This window comes from Zootoca vivipara, chromosome 5, assembly GCF_965207765.1.
Source record: "Zootoca vivipara chromosome 5, rZooViv2.hap1.1, whole genome shotgun sequence".
NCBI classification, from domain to species: Eukaryota; Metazoa; Chordata; class Lepidosauria; order Squamata; family Lacertidae; genus Zootoca; species Zootoca vivipara.
Genome location: NC_142588.1, coordinates 20594129 through 20612834, shown reverse-complemented (window position 1 = coordinate 20612834; position 18706 = coordinate 20594129). Strand labels below are relative to the sequence as shown.

The window sequence follows — 18706 nt, the reverse complement described above, 5'->3', positions numbered from 1 at the left end:
CAAGAGGATCACAACTTCTGGATCCATTATCAAGCATTTGCTCTGCGTGCTCCTCTTACTTTTGCTTTGACCTTGTGGGCATTGGCCCTTGTTAACTGTTTTTCACTGGCAGCTGGGATGAGGATGTCACAGTCTGCTTCAAGGATGTGGCAGTCCAGGGGCTGTGCCTTTGGGAAGGTGAGAATCGATCCATGTTGCTGTTTGGATACAAAAGGGAAGTCAATGGCTCATTCCAGTGAATTCAAATAGAACAGTAGTTTCAATAATCCAATCTGCTTCTATATCTAATTCTATAGAATTAGATATAGAATTAGATCCAAACAAGCAAGGGCCAAAAATGGCCTGGAGACTGCCTGATACACCTAAATTTGGGATGGATAGAAGACAAAATATGGCAGACTCATAATAATAACAAAATCAATACAGTATTGGGGGGAGAGAAACTATTTTATATAAAGAAGTCCCTCCCCGTCTCCTTAAAAAAGGGCACCATATAAAGACCTTGCAGGTACTCTCAGAAGAAATGACACCAGGTACTGCTGGGAGTACCCAGAATGTATCTTTTACTTATAAACATAGAATCATAGATGAAAAGGAGGTAGAGAAATTGTAAAGATTTCAGAGGTACAGACCCCGCTCTGGAAGGTGCAGTAGAAGGACAGGACCCAGAACAATCAGAGGATAGTGTAGACAGGAGGAGGAGGAAGATAACAATAGGAAGAAAAAGAAAAGTAAAAAGACAAGACTTTAAAACATAACCAACATGGCAGATATGGCAATATTAAACTGGAATGTAAATGGATTGAATAGTAAAGTAAAAAGAAATAAAATAGCACATATTTTAAAGAAACAAAATTTAGATATAATTTGTTTACAAGAAACATATTGCTAAAAGACATAGAAGATTATTGATAAACAAAGGAATTAGTTTGGAATTTGTATCATCAGACAGCACCAAGAAATGAGTAGCAGCTTTGTATATGAGGTCCAAATTTGAACCACAATTGTTGGGAAGAGTGATTGTGACACAAATTACAATACAGGGGGGAAAGGTTGTAATTATAGGAATATACGCCCCTAATGAAAAGAAGGCTGAATTTTTAAAAGATTTGGAAAACAGGCTAATGAAGTACATGGACCAAAAGATTATGTTAGGAGATACTAACCTTCTTTGCAATGATTGAAAATTTAAATTTAATTGATGCCTGGAGGTTTAAACACCCACTAGACAGAGAATATACTTTCCAGTCAGAAGTACATCATTTAGCAGCTGAATCGATGCTATATGGATCTCTAAGGAAATTTCCTTAATGGTAAAGTCAGCAGATATACTTTCCAAATACAAATCTACGGTTAAATTGTGTATATTGAGTACTCCTAACACACATTTATGGAACACTTTTTTCCAATATAGAGCCCTGTTTTATTGATCAAAATACGCAATGTACCTTCTCCATTGGCAATATGTTATTTAATTTTGCTGTACAAATTTGCAATGAAATCAAGAACCATTTTTTCATACCAATTTGTAATCTTCCAACTCCTTTGGGTCAAGTCCATCAGGATTCCAGATTGCACCATCTTTTTCTCCAATGGCAACACATTTTGCACCATAACGATGAAGATACCTCATAGAATGCAATCCTACATTGCCAAATCCCTGTTAAGAAGAGAAGTATTTTTAGGCTCAAGATCACTGTACAAATAAACGGGAGATAAAGGTAAAGGGACCCCGACCATTAGGTCCAGTTGTGACTGACTCTGGGGTTGCGGCGCTCATCTCGCATTATTGGCCGAGGGAGCCGGTGTACAGCTTCCAGGTTATGTGGCCAGCATGACAAACCCGCTTCTGGCGAACCAAAGCAGCACATGGAAACGCCGTTTAGCTTCCCGCTGTAGCGGCACCTATTTTAGGCTGAAGATCACTGTACAATCGTAACCTATTCACATTTCAGGGAACGCCATGTTTGTTACTGGGGATATAAGAAATCAGCTGAAAGTCCATGAGAGATTTCACCATCACCCATTAAAGCAATGTGTTTAGTTTTCATAAAGGTTACACTGAAAGATATTCAGTTTTAAGAATATTTCTTCCTCTTCTCCTCTTCCCAGTAGTTTGGAATGCTGATGCTGAACTCTAAGCTGGAGAAAAGGAGGCCTGGATCCTCCTAGAGGAAAATTCATATGGTTTAGGAACCCAATCCTAGATGTTTGCACCAGAATGACTACTTAGGATGCAAGTAAATTTGCACTAGCATATACCATGCCCTGGCTGGATGCAGAGGAGTGGTGGGAGGCACCAAGTGGGGGAACCTCTAAGGAATCCCCAGGGGAAGAAGGATCCGAGCCTAGTGGAACAATGATGAGTGGTCAGAGGGAGGAGGAGGTGTCAGAAGCAGAAAAGGTGACAGGGTCTAGTGCACAGGAAGAGGCTGCTGCAGGGCACATTTCAGACTCCAAGGCAGAAGTCAGCGAGTATTCCGCTCTTGCTCCGAGCAGCTTCCCTCCCACCTGGTCTTTGTAACCCACAGAGAAATGAGACAAACAGAGCAGAGGGTGGTTGTGTACAGATGCAGCCCGAGACTGCGCAGGAAAGTCCCTGGAGAGGAGGAGTCCTAGTGGGCACTGAGAATGTGGGGACCTTCAGTCCTTGCAACTGCTTCATCGGGGGAAGACTTCCTAGAAAGCGTTTCAGAGTCCAGTAGGCCAGAGCTGTGGTTCATTTCCTTGAATAAATAAATAATTTCACTGGCTTCAGTTGATTTGTTTTGTTGCTGACCTATGCTGGACTCCAGCCCTGACAGTTTAGCAGTTTGTACAGCCTATTTCAGCTTATTTTAAAATCAGTTACTTCAGAGGGAAAAGGATAAAACCTACTCCCAGCTTTATTCAAGGACAAAGCTTGCCTGTCTACATTTTCCCCCTTATTATTTCCCTGTTTGGTTGGGCACAGGCACACCCCATTTCAGCTCTGCCAACACAAGCATTCCAGAGCGGCAGTGTTGGCATCCCTTTCTTTTCACAGGTCAGAATTCCCCTCTCGCTTATTAATTGGCAAAAATACAGTAACTCATTAGTACAACCCCATATTTAGTAAGGGCAACTTTCTGTTTTAACATATCTAAAATTTGATTCCACGTAGCTCTAAATAAAGGATTCCAGCAAGTAATACAAATACAGTGGTACCTCGGGTTACGAACTTAATTTGTTCCGGAGGTCCATTCTTAACCCGAAATCATTCTTAACCAGAGGCACACTTTCGCCAGTGGGGCCTGCCACTGCACCACCGCCGCACGATTTTCATTCTCATCCTGGGGCAAAGTTCTCAACCCGAGGTACTACTTCCGGGTTAGCGGAGTTTGTAACCCAAAGCGTTTGTAACCCGAAGTACCACTGTACAAGTTTCTGAACTCTAGGTAACTGTAAAATTCAAGTTACAGGTTGGTAGCCTTTTTGGTCTGCCTTAGTCGAAACAAAATAAAAAAATCCTTCCAGTAGCACCTTAGAGACCAAGTAAGTTTATTATTGGTTTGAGCTTTCGTGTGCATGCACACTTCTTCAGAAGTGTGTAAAATTCAAAACTCGGATACAATCATATTAGAAAGAGAAGTACTATTTGTGGCATTTACCCAGCTCCATGGTTTTAGCTGCTCTTATTGTTATGTTATTATGCTTGGCTGTTCACGAAATTTTATGGAAACTAGCCTATCCTGCACCCTGGAATCCACTGAGATGAAGGGTAGGCTATAAATGCTTTTAATAAATGAATAAAAAGTAGCCTACTTTCAGACTATGCAGGTGGCACAGGACCTATGAATGCAGTACAGCAGCTACTGCATGTTCACTGGATGTCTCTTTACAAAAAAGGGCCTATCTACAGAAGATACTAGTTCCAACATGCATGATTGATACTCTTTGAAATAGGGATGGAGAAATAGTGTAGATTTGTCATATATAAAGCACACAATTTTTTCTAAGCATCATACAAAGTTTTTTTTTATGAAGTCAGTTCCTGCAGGCTTATGATTTGACACAATTCAAAACGAAAGAAGAAAAAGAGGGAGACCTCTTTACCAATGTCAATTACAGTGTCTGGTTTAGCAGAACCTGAATGTCATACTGTGTGCCACATCTGTTTTTAAAAGTTCTAGCAATATCCCATGAGATGCATGTTATCAGTTAAAGCAGCTACGTTTCCAGCTTTTTCTCTCCAGTGTGGTTACTATTCTAGACAAAATTACCTGAATAGCAAATGTCTTATCCCCAAATCCGGGAGTCATTCCCAATAGACTCATATATGATGCTTCATTAATGAAGTTCTCAATTCCATGGAAGACTCCACGGCCTGTGGCAGAGATACGACCATGTATACCACCTTGGCTTATTGGCTTTCCCGTGACACAAGCATGGGCGTTAATGTCCTAAAAAGTAATAAATAAGTTTAGTTAGGCTCGTTCCCATGGAAAACATCTGTCAAAATAGCTGGATTTTTATGTGTTAATGATGTCTAGTGAGTTTTAGCTTCACTGAAGTTAACATATCTAGTTGTTGCTCCTGCAAACAAATCAGTTTATCACAATACTGTACTTTCACCAATTTAAAGGCATTTGCATGACACAGGATGCCTTGAGGATCTGCTTACTGCAGTAAATTTAGCAGAAATATTAATGTAAGTGCCAGAAAGAAGAGATACCAGATTACTTAAATCTTAAGATCACCTTGACATATTTTTAAACAGCTTTTTAATTAATAATAATAATAATAATAATAATAATAATATATTATTATTATTATTATTTATACCCCGCCCATCTGGCTGGGTTTCCCCAGCCACTCTGGGCGGCTTCCAACAGAAAAATAAAACACAGTAATCTATTAAACATTAAAAGCCTCCCTGAACAGGTTCAGATGTCTTCTAAACGTCTGGTAGTTGTTTTCCTCTTTGACATCTGTTGGGAGGGCATTCCACAGGGCAGGCGCCACCACCGAGAAGGCCCTCTGCCTAGTTCCCTGCAACTTGGCTTCTTGCAACGAGGGAACCGCCAGAAGGCTCTCTGTGTTGGACCTCAGTGTCCGGGCAGAATGATGGAGGTGGAGATTTTACATCAGTATGCATTTGCCCAAGGGGTGGATTTGGTTCACAGCAGGGTTTCCTGTCAAGGAATGCCACACACCAGTGATTTCTGTGAATGGGTACACCCAAGATTTGAATGGCAGCTTTGCTACCTGTTATATTAAAACAAGATTATAAGAAATCCCAATTAAACTATGCTTAAAACACTTTGGATAGACTTTGTGGACTTTGCAATAGCATATAAGAGGATCTGAACCTTCTATGGGCAGTTTACAACTAAATCAGCCAAAGCTGTTTAATCACCTTTAAAATAATCTGGCAACGGGAACATAAAATACAATTATTTAAAAACTATTAGCATAATCCTTTAATTTGTTAAAAGCCCAGGCAGATATCCGAGCCTATGCATAGCAGGGTTACTCTTCTACTTATATACTTCTTTCTGCTCTTTTGGGGTTTCATCTTCTTTTTTTCAGACTCTCTAAAAGCAGCTGGCTCCCTCAATGAAAACAAAGCAGAGAGGGGCTAGCCGGTTAATTTGTAGTTTTGCACATATGTATTCATTACACAAACGGTAAGCTAAACATGAGGACCACCATGAAAAGCTGGCAGTCTGGTGTCAAGTTCCCTGTGTGCTTCCGTAACACAGGGCTGCCACTGGATGAAACAACTCCCACAAACAACAGATGGAAAGCTTATTCCCCATATTACCAACGTTCTGGCCGATTTGAACTTCCTTATCAACAAACTTCCATTTCCTTCCATTTTTCAACTGCCTCTTCATCTCTAAATTTACTTTTTGCAGGAGCCCCTTAAAACTCCCGGCAGCATTCTTCTTCTTCTTGCTACGCCTTAGAACAACATCTGACTCATAGCATAAAACTATTTTCTTCTGTTGATGACTCATATGTATTGCTTCATTCACAAGTGAGCATTAGTGTTTTTTTCTCATAGCAAGTGCATCTGGGATTACGATCCCATAACCACAGGTCCCAGTCCATAGACCCGCTATATCACACAACAGTGTGGAGTGTTGTGCTTGGCACTCCTTGAGCGCAGGGCATGAACGGGGACAAGCTACTGCATGACTCAACTGGTCTGGAAGCAGCTGTAGCACCACAGGAAGGTTGGCACCCAACACTTTGGTTGGGAGCTGTTGTACCTACAACAGAATAAATGGGTGCTGCAGAGCAGCTTGGCCATTTCTAGCTTGTCAAGATTCAGTGTCTGTGCTGAATTGGGGAAATGACTGTGATTTTACAGCAGGAAACATTTGAGGATCACCATCAGAATATTTTATAGAAAACCAACTAGATTGTCTTACAGCTAAGACATCACTCATGTTTTTAGGAATGGGAAAGTAAACTGCAAACTGTTAACCAAGATTGCTTTAACTAGTTTTCTATCAGTGGCATGTGACAAAACTCTTCTTGAATATACAATGAATGACTCTGTCAACTCCTACTTATTGCAAGCTTTTGGACCCCACAAAACACTTATGAACTGGGTTTACAATTCAATTTGGCTAACCTTGAAATACCAAGTCTCAAACGAATTCCTAGGGCAACACATTGCATGAAACAATTACTGAGCTAGAGATTTTCAACTGACACTTAAAACCTGCAGGTTTGCAGAGAATTATTAACTAAGTTACTCCAATACTTATGTTTTGCCTGTTTTTAGGGATCTGATGCCCAGAACTAGCATGCAAACATTCTCAAGGATGAAAAATCTCTTAGAAGTAGTGCCTTGAATCACAAGATAAAATAGAAAAACAAAAACTGTACAGGGACACTGGTCTACTGCCCTGAATACTAAAGAGTTTGCTACAGTAGAATTTAATCATTGCAACATGCTTGTGGGCCAAGAAAGATTTTAAGTCTTCTCATTGCTTTCTCATTGCTTTCTACTTTGTGTTTATTAGAATCTTTATCGTTTTGCCACTCAACTTGCAAACAAAGTAGAAATTGAATGTAACAGGCCGAATGAAGAAGCTGCTCCAGAAACTTGTTTCCATAGCCACCTTGAACAAGCAAAATGCTAACTCACAGCAATCTAGCCAAAGGAGCTGTGGAATTATTCAAAAGCTTTCTCATGCATGAATAATTAACAACTCTCAAAGGCCAGCCTGTTGTATCCTGAAAAAGAAACACTTTTCCTGTTGTGGTATAAATTCCGACAGGGAATTCAAACTGCTTTACCAAGAGGCATACTTCTGTATTCTCATGCCGTTATTCAGAGATGAGCAAGTGTTAAATGGAAAGAGGCAAAACAAAGCCAGCCTTGCAGGACGTATTAACCACCACAATTATTTTTCTATTAAGAGACTAAGGTCCAACTCCAGTTATACTACAATGAATAAAAATATTCAGCGGTACCTCTAGTTACAAACTTAATTCGTTCCGGAGGTCCGTTCTTAACCTGAAACTGTTCTTAACTAGAGGCGTGCTTTTGCTAATGGGGCCTCTTGCTGCCGCTATGCCGCCGGCACACAATTTCCGTTCTCCTCCTGGGGCAAAGTTTCCAACTCGAGGTAACTTTTCCAGGTTAGCAGAGTTTGTAACCTGAAGAGTTTGTAACTCGAGGTACCACTTTAAAGACAGCTTTACAGTGAATTTGACCACTGGCCAGTACTACTCCAACTTGCAGCAGCTGGACAAAATCTCAGGAACAGGCGTTCCCCATCACTGCAATGATTTCATCCCAATAATCAAGATCCCTGTGTGACTCCCAGCTACTATTTTCTGACTGGTTCCAGTTGGTGGTCGCAGGAATGAGTAGCTCAGAGGCCTGAATCTCATTTTATGAATAGGCCTGAATAGCAATACTCAAGAGGCTCCCTGAACACACATAACTTGTATACAGTGGTACCTCTACTTACGAATTTAACGCGTTCCGAACGCACATTCGTAAGTCGAAAAAAATTGTAACTCGAATCCCATAGGAATGCATTGGGAGAAAAAATTCGTAAGTAGAAGCAACCCTATCTAAAAAATTGTAAGTAGAAAAAATCCTATCTAAACCGCATTCAAGATGGCGGACGGAGCTCCATTCATAAGTAGAAACATTCGCAAGTAGAGTTATTCATAAGTAGAGGTACTACTGTACAACAGAACAGAATTTGACCCAGCCTTTTCTTAGCATGCTTTTTTCTTAGTTTGTACATTACCACAGAGGTAGACAACAGGGTGCCCTTCAGATGTTAGGCTCCCATCAGTCCCACTAGCATGGGACATAATTTCACCAGAGATTATGAGTGTTATAGTTCAACAACATCTGGAAGGCACTGCATTAGAGTAACATTAGATATATGACTCTATAATGCAAGAAATAAGATTGGGGGAACAGGTTCTATCATCATAGAACCTGGGAGCTGCAATGGGTCTTAGCTTCTCATGTGTACATGCAATAGAAAAACTCAAGTATGGCTGCATATTATGGGAACATTATGGTTCATAGAATGTATCCACACTAACTTCATCAATGTGTGAAGCTACCCAAAAAATTTAAACACCACCAATTTAGAATTAAACAACAGCCCAAAGATGTACTGAAACAGAGGCAATTACAATTGCTTTACTCTGCAATATATAAAAGCATCAAGCAACTGCTATAACAGCTTTTACTAGTTTTTTACATTCAAAACTAACACTAAAATTCTATCAGGAATAAGACTCAAGTAGACATACAAATGACTGTGCTGCCAGCTTGTTAAAAAGTTATACAAGCCTTCTGCATTGTATTGCACATGTGAAGTATCACATATCTGTTAGTCGTAGTGCTTAAGATTATGGAAATGGTAAATGTTGTACAATTGGCAAAATAGGTTGACTAATTCTGCCTAAAGTGTGTGCCTTCACTCAGAACTTACATGGTGTCCTACGGTATTGGCATAGGTGTCTGCAATCCAGGACATCTCCCTCTCACCTGTGCTCATGTCAGGAGCAGGCACATCAACACCAGGGCCTGCAGACAAGATTAAGACCATCAACACAATTCAAACACCAGCCTCAATTGTCTCAATTTACAGCCAACCTAAAGTGACGAATATCATAGCAACTCTTATACTCGTTTTGTGAACTATGGTACAGTACTGGTTTGTGCTTTATAAACAATGAATCAATATTTCTTGTGATGCACCCACATTTTGGAGGCTGCTTGGAAGACTTCTGGATCAGATGATTATTATTATCATCATCATCATCATCATCATCATCATCACCATCATCGTCATCATCTATACACCAATGCAGCTGCACTGTATACTAGAGCCACATGTGAGGTTAAGGGAAAGTGGAACTCTGGGAAAAGATATTTAATGCTTTCCTCTAATTTTCTTCATGCTTTTGGCATGAAAGTGCATTTAGGATTATTGGCAGCCTAGAATCACTGTACAGAGATTTTTTGAAGAAATATCTTTAAGCAGGAAAACAATGCAAAGATAACAATAATTCATTTCCAGAAGTATTTTCCTGTTAGACCAGAAGCAATTCAGTTCTTTGCAGTATTCCTCATATTGGAACAAGCCCCTTTTTACAGAGTTATTTCTGGTTATGAGAAGCTATTCCAATTTTTACAGAAAAAAAAATTACATCTAAAAAATGGAAACAGAACAATTCACGCACTAGTGCAAGTTATAGGAGATATTAGAAAAGGCTGGAAAACACAGTATAAGATAGTCATTTCTGAAACCATCAGGTTATTTTGGAATGCTATGACAAAGCCTTGTTTTTTGGTTGCTACAAGGTGGAGCTTCAATTTCCTTCCTCAACTTCCTTTAAAACTGGCACAACTACGACCAGCATGAAAAAGCAAACAGTAACAAAATTGCTCTGAGTATGAAACTGACCAGGTTAAGAAGAGCTATTTTGCTACGTTTGCACAGCTGTTAGCTACTCAGGTATACTTCTGGGGCCATAGAATGAAAGCATTAACTCTGCGCAAAGCAAATACTGTACAGTGTTCAGAATTATTAGGAAAGAAAGCAAAAATAAGTGACGGATGCTGAACAAGACTATGCAACATCTACATGCAAACATGTGCAACCCTGGTCACAACCACATCAACAAGGTATTGGTATATTTGAAAAATATACAAAAGCAACTAAATACTCTGGAGTATGCCAACATCTTTCTTTTCAAGTAGGGATGACCAACAGCAACTAGATCTGAGCCATAAAGCAGTTTTGCATGGTCCCCAACTGGCACCACTAAAATTTAATCAAGGTTTGGTAAATTTTTACCCAAATATCACACTGTAAAGCCCTTACTAAAAAAGTTATGTTGCTCTTATGGTACAGTCTGATAGCCTATGAGTGGGTCAGAAGATGTGTATATGTCAGTGCAATATACTATGGACCTTGGGCTAAAGTATAAAGCCAACCTCTTGGATTCAGATGTTGGCAATCCCTGTTTTAAGTAAAGACCATGTGGCTTAATCTTAGAGAAAAGAGAGGCAAGGGGAGTTTCAAAAGGAACAGATAATGGGTTAAATCTGAAAGAAAGTTAATGGAACGAAAGATTCCCATCCTCCCTTTTTCCAGCATGCCCTTTCCTCCATCACACAAGGTAAAGGAGAGCTCCAATATTGCACAGGTTACTAAATAAAACTCCACTGTATTATAAATATGGGAGCTCTGCTCAGTGACTAGATGAAAGGTGTTATCTGGCAAGTCACTCAATTCTCACTGGGGAAGTAAACCTGTGTCTGGGTATACCTCCGTACACAATAACCCTTTGCCCATAGGTCAGGTCCAGATCCAGCAGGTCAAAGAGAAGCTAAAACTCTTCTCAGCATTCAGTCACAAGAGTCTGCAATCAGAAGTGGTGCAGCCCAGACACAGTATAACTTGATAGTTTGCTTGGAATAAAGAAACAAAGCACTTTGGCATTTCTGCATGTACCTAGAGGTGATAAATGCAATGGTTACACTGTGGTGCATGAGTTACTCAGAGCATGCTAAGCAACTGCTAAAACCTTTCTGGAGAGAAAACGGAAGAAAATGCTGCTGAGCCATCTTTCTCATAGCAATTGTTACAGCAGCTGCTGCATAACATACCGATAAAGCCCTTCTTTGCGAGTTCTATGGTAAACCGTCTTGTGATTTTTTCCAATTCATTATCCTATAACAAAAAAGCAGTTAAGGTCCAGTTTTCAAGACATAAACCATTAATGTCATATGTTAAAATATTTTACCAAGAAAAACATTCAACAATACATGTGTTTCCATTGCTTATGTGCTCTTAGTCATACTACAACAACTCTGCTTGGTGCAGTGGACACATCCCCACAGTTACATTGTGCTTGAAACATTCCAAGCACCTTGTAAATGCAGTGCAACTACAGGAGTAACCTCTTAATCCAATCTCTGGATCTAAACTTGGAATAGCAGGAAGAAGACATGGGATTGACCCCAACCTTGCAATGAGTTTGAGGAACAGTGAAAACACCCAGCCCTTCTCCGGGGGAAAGCAGTGTCCTGGTGAATTTAAATGTTTGGTTGGCTAACAAGGTCAGCCAAAATCTGTGGACCCCTGTAAATAAATTTAAGCAATGTAACCTTTTACATAGGAGATTCTGAAACACCTTACTTGTTTTAAAACCTTAAATTGTGAATACATTGCCTACGTTTCATTCCTCAACATGCTACAGAATGCAAGATTTCCACCCCACTGTCACAATAGCCCTACTATAGCAGAGTGATTTCTCAAACTTACCCAACCTAAACATGCTGTCTAAAAGATTTCTGTCAGATTGGAACTTACTGTATAATTTCTAGGATTGATCTTTACACCAGCCTTTGCACCACCAAACGGCACGTCTGAAAACAAATGTTTGTGCTTAAGTTAAACAAGAACGCAAAACTTGCAAATGAAGAGTAGGGGTAAGTGATGGGGAAAACAGAACCTGCCACTACTGGTGATGAGTATTCGGCATTTTCTTTTTTTTTATTAACAAAATAATTTATATACCGCCCTCTTGCAAAACGTCAGGGTGGCGTACAGCAACATAAAAAAACCATTAAAAGCAACGCAGATTGTTATTGGCACTGAATCACAACTATATGGAGATAAATCCTAAAAAGTGAAGAATTTTGCTGAGCCCAAATTCCCGCACATTTCGAAGCTGGGAAAGAAAGCAGGGGAAAGACTACAGGACCCTGAGGTATAATCCTAATCCCTCTTTAAGAAGAGAACACCTAAACTGGCCAATGTGTGTGTTTTAAAACAATGAATTAAGTCTGACTTATGAATTAGTGGGGCTTAACAGGCAGCTTTGGCACCATATAAATTGTAGATCGATTTGGTGTGTTCCCAAATCCTGTTAATCAGTAAATATGGTTATTCCCCATATAAACCCTCTCTACCACCAACACATCCCACTAATTTAGTCCTGTTAGAAAATTCACAAAAGTTACTAACTGGCAAAGAATGTTTACTAGACTGCTGGGAGATGGCAGAGAAGGGATGAGTTCTGTCATTCCTGTAGCAGCTATATTTCTAGGTTGGATGTGAAGGTGGCTTTTCTTCTCTGGCAACCAGCTTAGTTTCTGTGCTGGGCACAGAAGAGGGTTGAAGTGATCCATCTTCTCTCCACAAGCCAATTTCCTTAGCTGCTGCTACTCTTTGTTGCCCATGGCTAACAGGCAAGTGCTTAAATAAAGGCTATGCTAATTCAATGCTAAACCTAAATTTCTTCTCATCTCAAGCAGATAACTGCTTCACTGAAAACATCAAATGAAGGAGAACAGAAGGAATTAAGTATTTTATATATAATAAATACATACCTAGCCCATCTCATATTCTAATGTAATGCTTGAGATTTAAGTTTGACATGGCCTCAAGATTCTTAAATAGCATTAGCAATGACTGAACGTACATGAACCTTTACAAACATCACTTACCCACTACGGCACACTTGTATGTCATTAGAGAAGCCAAAGCTTTCACTTCATCGACACTCACTTCAGTACTGTAACGAATACCTGAAGGAAAACAATAAGCCAACTTAAGTTTTCATAGTCAAGTAGAAACAAGCCTCAAAGGCTAAGAATAAGTGCCATGTGCACAAGAAGCATTGCAAAAGAATCACTGTGAAAAAGTCCCACACAAGCAATTTTTCAGTTCTCTGGAGTCAGACAAAAACACCCCAAATTTGTATGCAGCACTGGTATCAAAGAACAAAAATACTGCGTATTTTGGGTCTTTGGACCACAATAAAGCTGTGTGTGTAAATACCCTTCCTTGATTAATAGCAATTAATAAATATGTCAAGAAGCTTACTGACACAATCTGTCCTGAATGTTTGTGCTAGAATACATACCCACTCTAAGGAAGTTTTAAATGTTTGACTGTTTTTAGCATTTTGCTAGACGCTGCCCAGAGTGGCTGAGCAACCCAGTCAGATAGGAAGCATGTAAGTAATAAAATTATTATTGGTTAACACCCCTGCAATTCTGGCATTGTTTTGCAGTGTTACAGGCAAAGAACTGGAATACTCCAATTCTAGCCCTTATGCACTGAAGCAAAATGCTATCTTCACATTTGGTTGTTAGTGTGTGGTTTGGAAATTACTACCATATGCAGGAAGCTGTTGTTCAAGAGGGTAGTTTTGCTTGCTTGGAATACCTGAAGCCACAATATGAATAATTTCTACTTTAAAGAAAAAGAATTCTCCCCCTTCATTTTGATATTACAGTGACTTAACAAAATCTAAAATCTAAACAAAATTTATTATCCTTTGCCTTTTGTGAAAGGGGCTGAGCAATGACCTATGAATTACTTCCTCTTAAGATATATATACACTTGCTCAATTGGAAGGTGTCACTTTAGCCAATATATATTTCTAGAGAAAGCCTACAAAGAAAGGTCAACTAAATGAAGTTTCAATTCTGTACAAAAGTGGCTTCTAGCAACTCCATTTATATTTAAGAAGCACAAAATCAGCTCAAATGATTCTCCTTTCAATTCTGCATCTAGAAAGTAAACTAATTGTTTAACTATAATACATGAAAACTTAGTGTTAAGACAGGACATGCTAACTTTCTCAAGGAACTACTTGAACTATAAGTTGTGATGTTGTTGCCATTAAGAAAATATAAGTGCAGGACCACTGAGAGTTGAGACAGTACAATGAAACAAGAGCCATCCACACTGTTCTGCATAGTTGCTGTATTCTGAATATGGGTATTCCCTTGACAACTCTGGTATCATTTGCTGGAGGAGAAATGTTTCAGTTTACATTCGCCTTCATTTCTGAAGCCAAGCTACTAACTGCATATGGAGGAAAGAGATGAACCACTTTTTAATGGTAACATGTCTGGAATGTACAAGGACATACAGTATTGCAGTGTTTGTTCTAGCTGGAGTCAACATTTCATCATTCCAGTCTTTCGGAAGCACATTAATTGGAGGCATGCCTGCTGTCTGATAGCACGCTTAGGGTTGCCCAATCCACTGACCAAGGCAGAAAGTTCAGTAATTGTCATGACAAGTTCATTCCAGCAGTTAGAAATTTACCAAATTGGATCCACAAGGCAGCTTTTTTATAAAAAAAAACAGTGATATACTGTGCTGTTTTGTACTGAAAATGCCACCAACACCTTTAGAAAGCAAAAGCAGTGGTTCAATACTTGAGAACCCAAACTACACTGTATATGCATTAGAATCACTTAATACCTGGGCACTCTAGATAAGGATACACATATTAATTTGAGTACTGTATAGTGATAAAGTTTCAGTCTTAGTTTTCAGTCAACTTATTCTTTCCAGTTTGACTGGAACCAAAGACTAGGATCCAAAGAACTATGAGAGTAGTATGTGAGCTCAAAAGACAGAGTTCCAAGAGGTAGAACATTCACACCCCCACACAAAAAACGTTTGCTTTTCTAAACCTGCTAAACTAGTGCAAGCTCCTTGCATATGTAGCTCTCCTGAATCACAACTAAAGGCTGGAATATTTCCAGCTGTTTGGTGCTAGCATCAGATGTTTAGTTGATAATCCTTTAAAGACCTGGGGGGGGGAATCAGTCAATTTCTTTGGTACTGTATTTAGATAACTTAATATCAGGGATTCTTTAGCATTGCTAGAGCCTATTAAAAATAATTTTCAAATAAGTATACTTACATGAACTATCTCATTTATTTTAAATGACCAAACCTTAATAAATGAAGGTGTTTCATAAACTGCAATTTGAGGCAAAATCCATTCAACTTTGGACCATCTGCAATTACTGGTAGGTGCACTACAGAATACAGAACACAACTAATCTTCAATAGAGTAAGATTGTATGTAATGTCTGTCTGGCAGCTACTTTTATTACCCCCTACTATGAAACTGGAGCTAATTCAGCAATAGTAGGTTACAGATGTAATGTGTGAAGGGAAACACCATTTTTAGCAATTATAGTCATATTCCCAAGTCAGTGGAGTGGTGAAGCTGACTAGTCCAGAGTGCAAGCAGCTTCTGTGCAGTCAATTCCATCTCTAAGTAAAACGAATAAAGTATTATTGAATGTGACGCAGCTGTAGTGCATATAGCAAAAAGGGAAATGGACAATAATACATTAATGAAATGGTGGGACACTGATATGTAGGAGTTAAGTAGCCACATATCTTTTGATGCTTAAAGTGCTGTGGATGTATAAATATCAGCAAGTATAGATTTTACTATACTTAAAAGAGCCTAGAAAACTACTTCAGGTATTCTGTGCAAGGAAGCTAGTTGCTCATGTCTGCAATAACTCAAGGACCACCTCTTTCCATAGGAACCTACCCAGATACTCTTCTGAAACCCTTCTTCGTGTGCCTCCTCCTTGAGAGGTGTGGAGGGTGGCAACATGAGAACGGGCCTTTGTTTGCAGTGGAATGCTCTCCCCAGGGAGGTTCGCTTGGTGCCTACATTATACACTTTTAGGTGCCAGGCAAAAACATTCCTCTTTAACCAGGCCTTTGGTTGATTGTCGTCCAATGCCCTTAAAAAATGGGGGGGGCATTATTTTGTTGTTTCTGTTTTTATTTGGATTATATACTCTATGTTTTTATATTGCAATTTTGTTTTGTGAATCGCCCTGACACCTGTGGGCATAGAGTAGTATATAAATAAATCATCATCATCACTGACCCATTCAACTGACCCCATAGATTGTAGCAGTACCAACTGCTAGGAGCTTGCTATGGCTTTTCCCAACTCCCATTTGAAGTACTACAGAAAACTGCACACTAGTTTGACAAGAAACCATGATTGACCACAAATAACATATGCTCCAATAAGCAGCCTAGCTCTGCAATACTATCTCAAAGTACAGTGGACGCTCAGGTTGCGAACGTGATCCGTGCAGGAGGCATATTCGCAACCCGCAGCGCCGCGTCTGCACATGCGCGGGTCGCAATTTGGCGATTCTGCGCATAGTGCAATTTTTGTTTCTGCGCATGCGCGAGCACCGAAACCCGGAAGTAACCGTTCCGGTACTTCTGGGTTCAGTGTGGTGTGCAACCCAAAAACACGCAACCTGAAGCGTCTGTAACCCAAGGTATGGCTGTATCTGCAAAACTATCACCTGTAAGTCAAGCTGGGACTAGGGGAAACAGTGGTTCAAATAACCTCTCAGTCAAGTCACTGGTGAAGGTATCACTCTCTGTTCCTGATCAGGAAAGAAGGGAAATAACTATATTGTGTGCATTTGACAATGCATCTAGGTTTATCAACATGACATGTGTCACAGTGGCCTGGGTGGGCTACTTCAGAGTAACGACTCCACACAGCTCTGCATTTTATCCTTTTATTGGTGCTGTGTATTTACAGTGCTGAAAAGCAGTGCTATTTACAGATGGTAGTACATGTTGTCAGTCTTCCGCAGAACCTCCGAATGGCGGTTCGCGCGTTTTCCTCCAACAAAGTAATCTTGGCATACTGAATCTCCTCCCCCGGCGCTTCTTACGCAATCCCGGGGTAGCTGGGATCGGCCTCTTTCCCACCATCTCCCTGCTTCCCTGTTCCTTTCCCCAGCGGTGCCTGTGCTCCGCTAAGGTACTCAAGCTCCTGTTTCCACTTCCTGAATCACCACTCGAAGTCTCCCCCTCCCCGCTGGGGGAGGAGCTGGTATTCAGGATGGGAGGGGGCTGTCGGTAGCTCTTATCCCTCACAACATGTAATTTTAAACAGCCCAATCTGTCGCATCAGCATACAAAAAAGGTTAAAATGCTGTATCTTGGCATTATCTGTTTGACAGAACACCAGAAGACTAAAAAGAAATAAACTAAATGGGAGGAGGATCTTGTTACTGATAGCTCACTGATACTTTGTTTTTAATCAAGTACGCTATGAAAACTACCCACCGATTTATGAAGCTAAACAAAGAGATCCATTGGAAAAGTGCTGAAGGGCAGGGGCGAGGCCCCTACATGGAAGTTATACAGCAAAGTTAACATTTCTTATTCAGTTGTGCACAATACTGTTATAACTCCTAAAACTCAAAGATGATGAGTCAATATGCTTTTCTGTAAAAGTCTTAAATTACAAAATGACTCATAGCTATGCAAAATACTTTCCAATTGAACCAGCAAAGAATCTTACTTGTTTAGGGTTTTTCCTTCCCTGGCACAGTGGCACACCCAAAAATGCAAGTTAACTTAGAAGGACGTGATTTATTAACAACAGATTCACCTCCTTTGCAATGGAACAGTAGTGAAAGTTACTCTAGAATCATCAGCAAAATTGAGAGCAATGCTGTAACTTCTGCTTGTGAAATGAAGAATAAACTTTAGAGATTTTTAAATATATATTTCACATGTTTTTTCCTATGGCTGTCTCCATATCAACACACACAAACTAGGTTAGCTACTCTCCAAAAATAATAATATTTTTTTAAATAAAAGTAACATATTTTACTACACGCTTCACAGACATAAGAAAGTAGAGAAAGAGAGATCATTTAAAAGGTAACAGTTTAAGTGGCAATAAATGGCAATGATGCAAAACAAAAGTTTGCTCATTGCTGAAGCAACACTACAAGAACCCAGTCTACTGATGCAAGAAAAATAACCAAGGAAAACAAACATATTCAAATGTGAACACAGAAAATAATTTTCTAGCATAACATTAACACTCATTCAAATTGTTGGTCTATTTTCTCCAGTTTCTCTACTAACAGGGCCACAAATGCACTGGACTTTGGAAGTTTGCATTACCGTAGCTTACCTTGGGTTACTGAACACACCATTTTAGTCACATTTTTAAAAGTCTACAGGGATAGGTCAACTAAATCATATGTCAGGTACGTCATGAACAAGGTTTACACATTTCTAGAAACTATTGGAGATCAAGCACACAAGGACCAAACAAGCAACTGCCAGAGCCTAGCAGAGTGGACCAAGACGTTGCTCCAAGTAAGAAAATAACCACCCGAGTTTCAAAGACATCATCTTGGATTTACAAGCTCTTTTTAGAGTCATCCCTATTTCTAAAATGTCTGACTGCACTTAGAAGTCATGAGCTGTAAATTGCTTATTCCTTAAATCCCCAAATGCACCACAAATGTATTAATAAGCTTGCTAATGGAAGAACTATTCATTTTCTTATTTGGTATTCTTTTTAGAGAGGTTTTGTTCAGACACCAAAGGGAATGGGGTTTCTT

General features: G+C 39.6%; 1 protein-coding gene across 1 annotated transcript in view; it reads right to left on the bottom strand.

Annotated features, from left to right (window-relative positions):
• The window catches only part of GLUD1 (glutamate dehydrogenase 1), a 35239-nt gene that overhangs the window by 5792 nt on the left and 10741 nt on the right, over window positions 1-18706 (bottom strand). Inside the window, exons 2-8 of the mRNA XM_035138278.3 lie at window positions 12977-13057; window positions 11838-11893; window positions 11132-11195; window positions 8946-9040; window positions 4242-4421; window positions 1523-1660; window positions 60-197 (exon numbers count right to left, since the gene is read on the bottom strand). Of these exons, the coding sequence (XP_034994169.1) occupies window positions 60-197; window positions 1523-1660; window positions 4242-4421; window positions 8946-9040; window positions 11132-11195; window positions 11838-11893; window positions 12977-13057 (752 nt within the window). The remainder of the gene's footprint in view (window positions 1-59; window positions 198-1522; window positions 1661-4241; window positions 4422-8945; window positions 9041-11131; window positions 11196-11837; window positions 11894-12976; window positions 13058-18706) is intronic.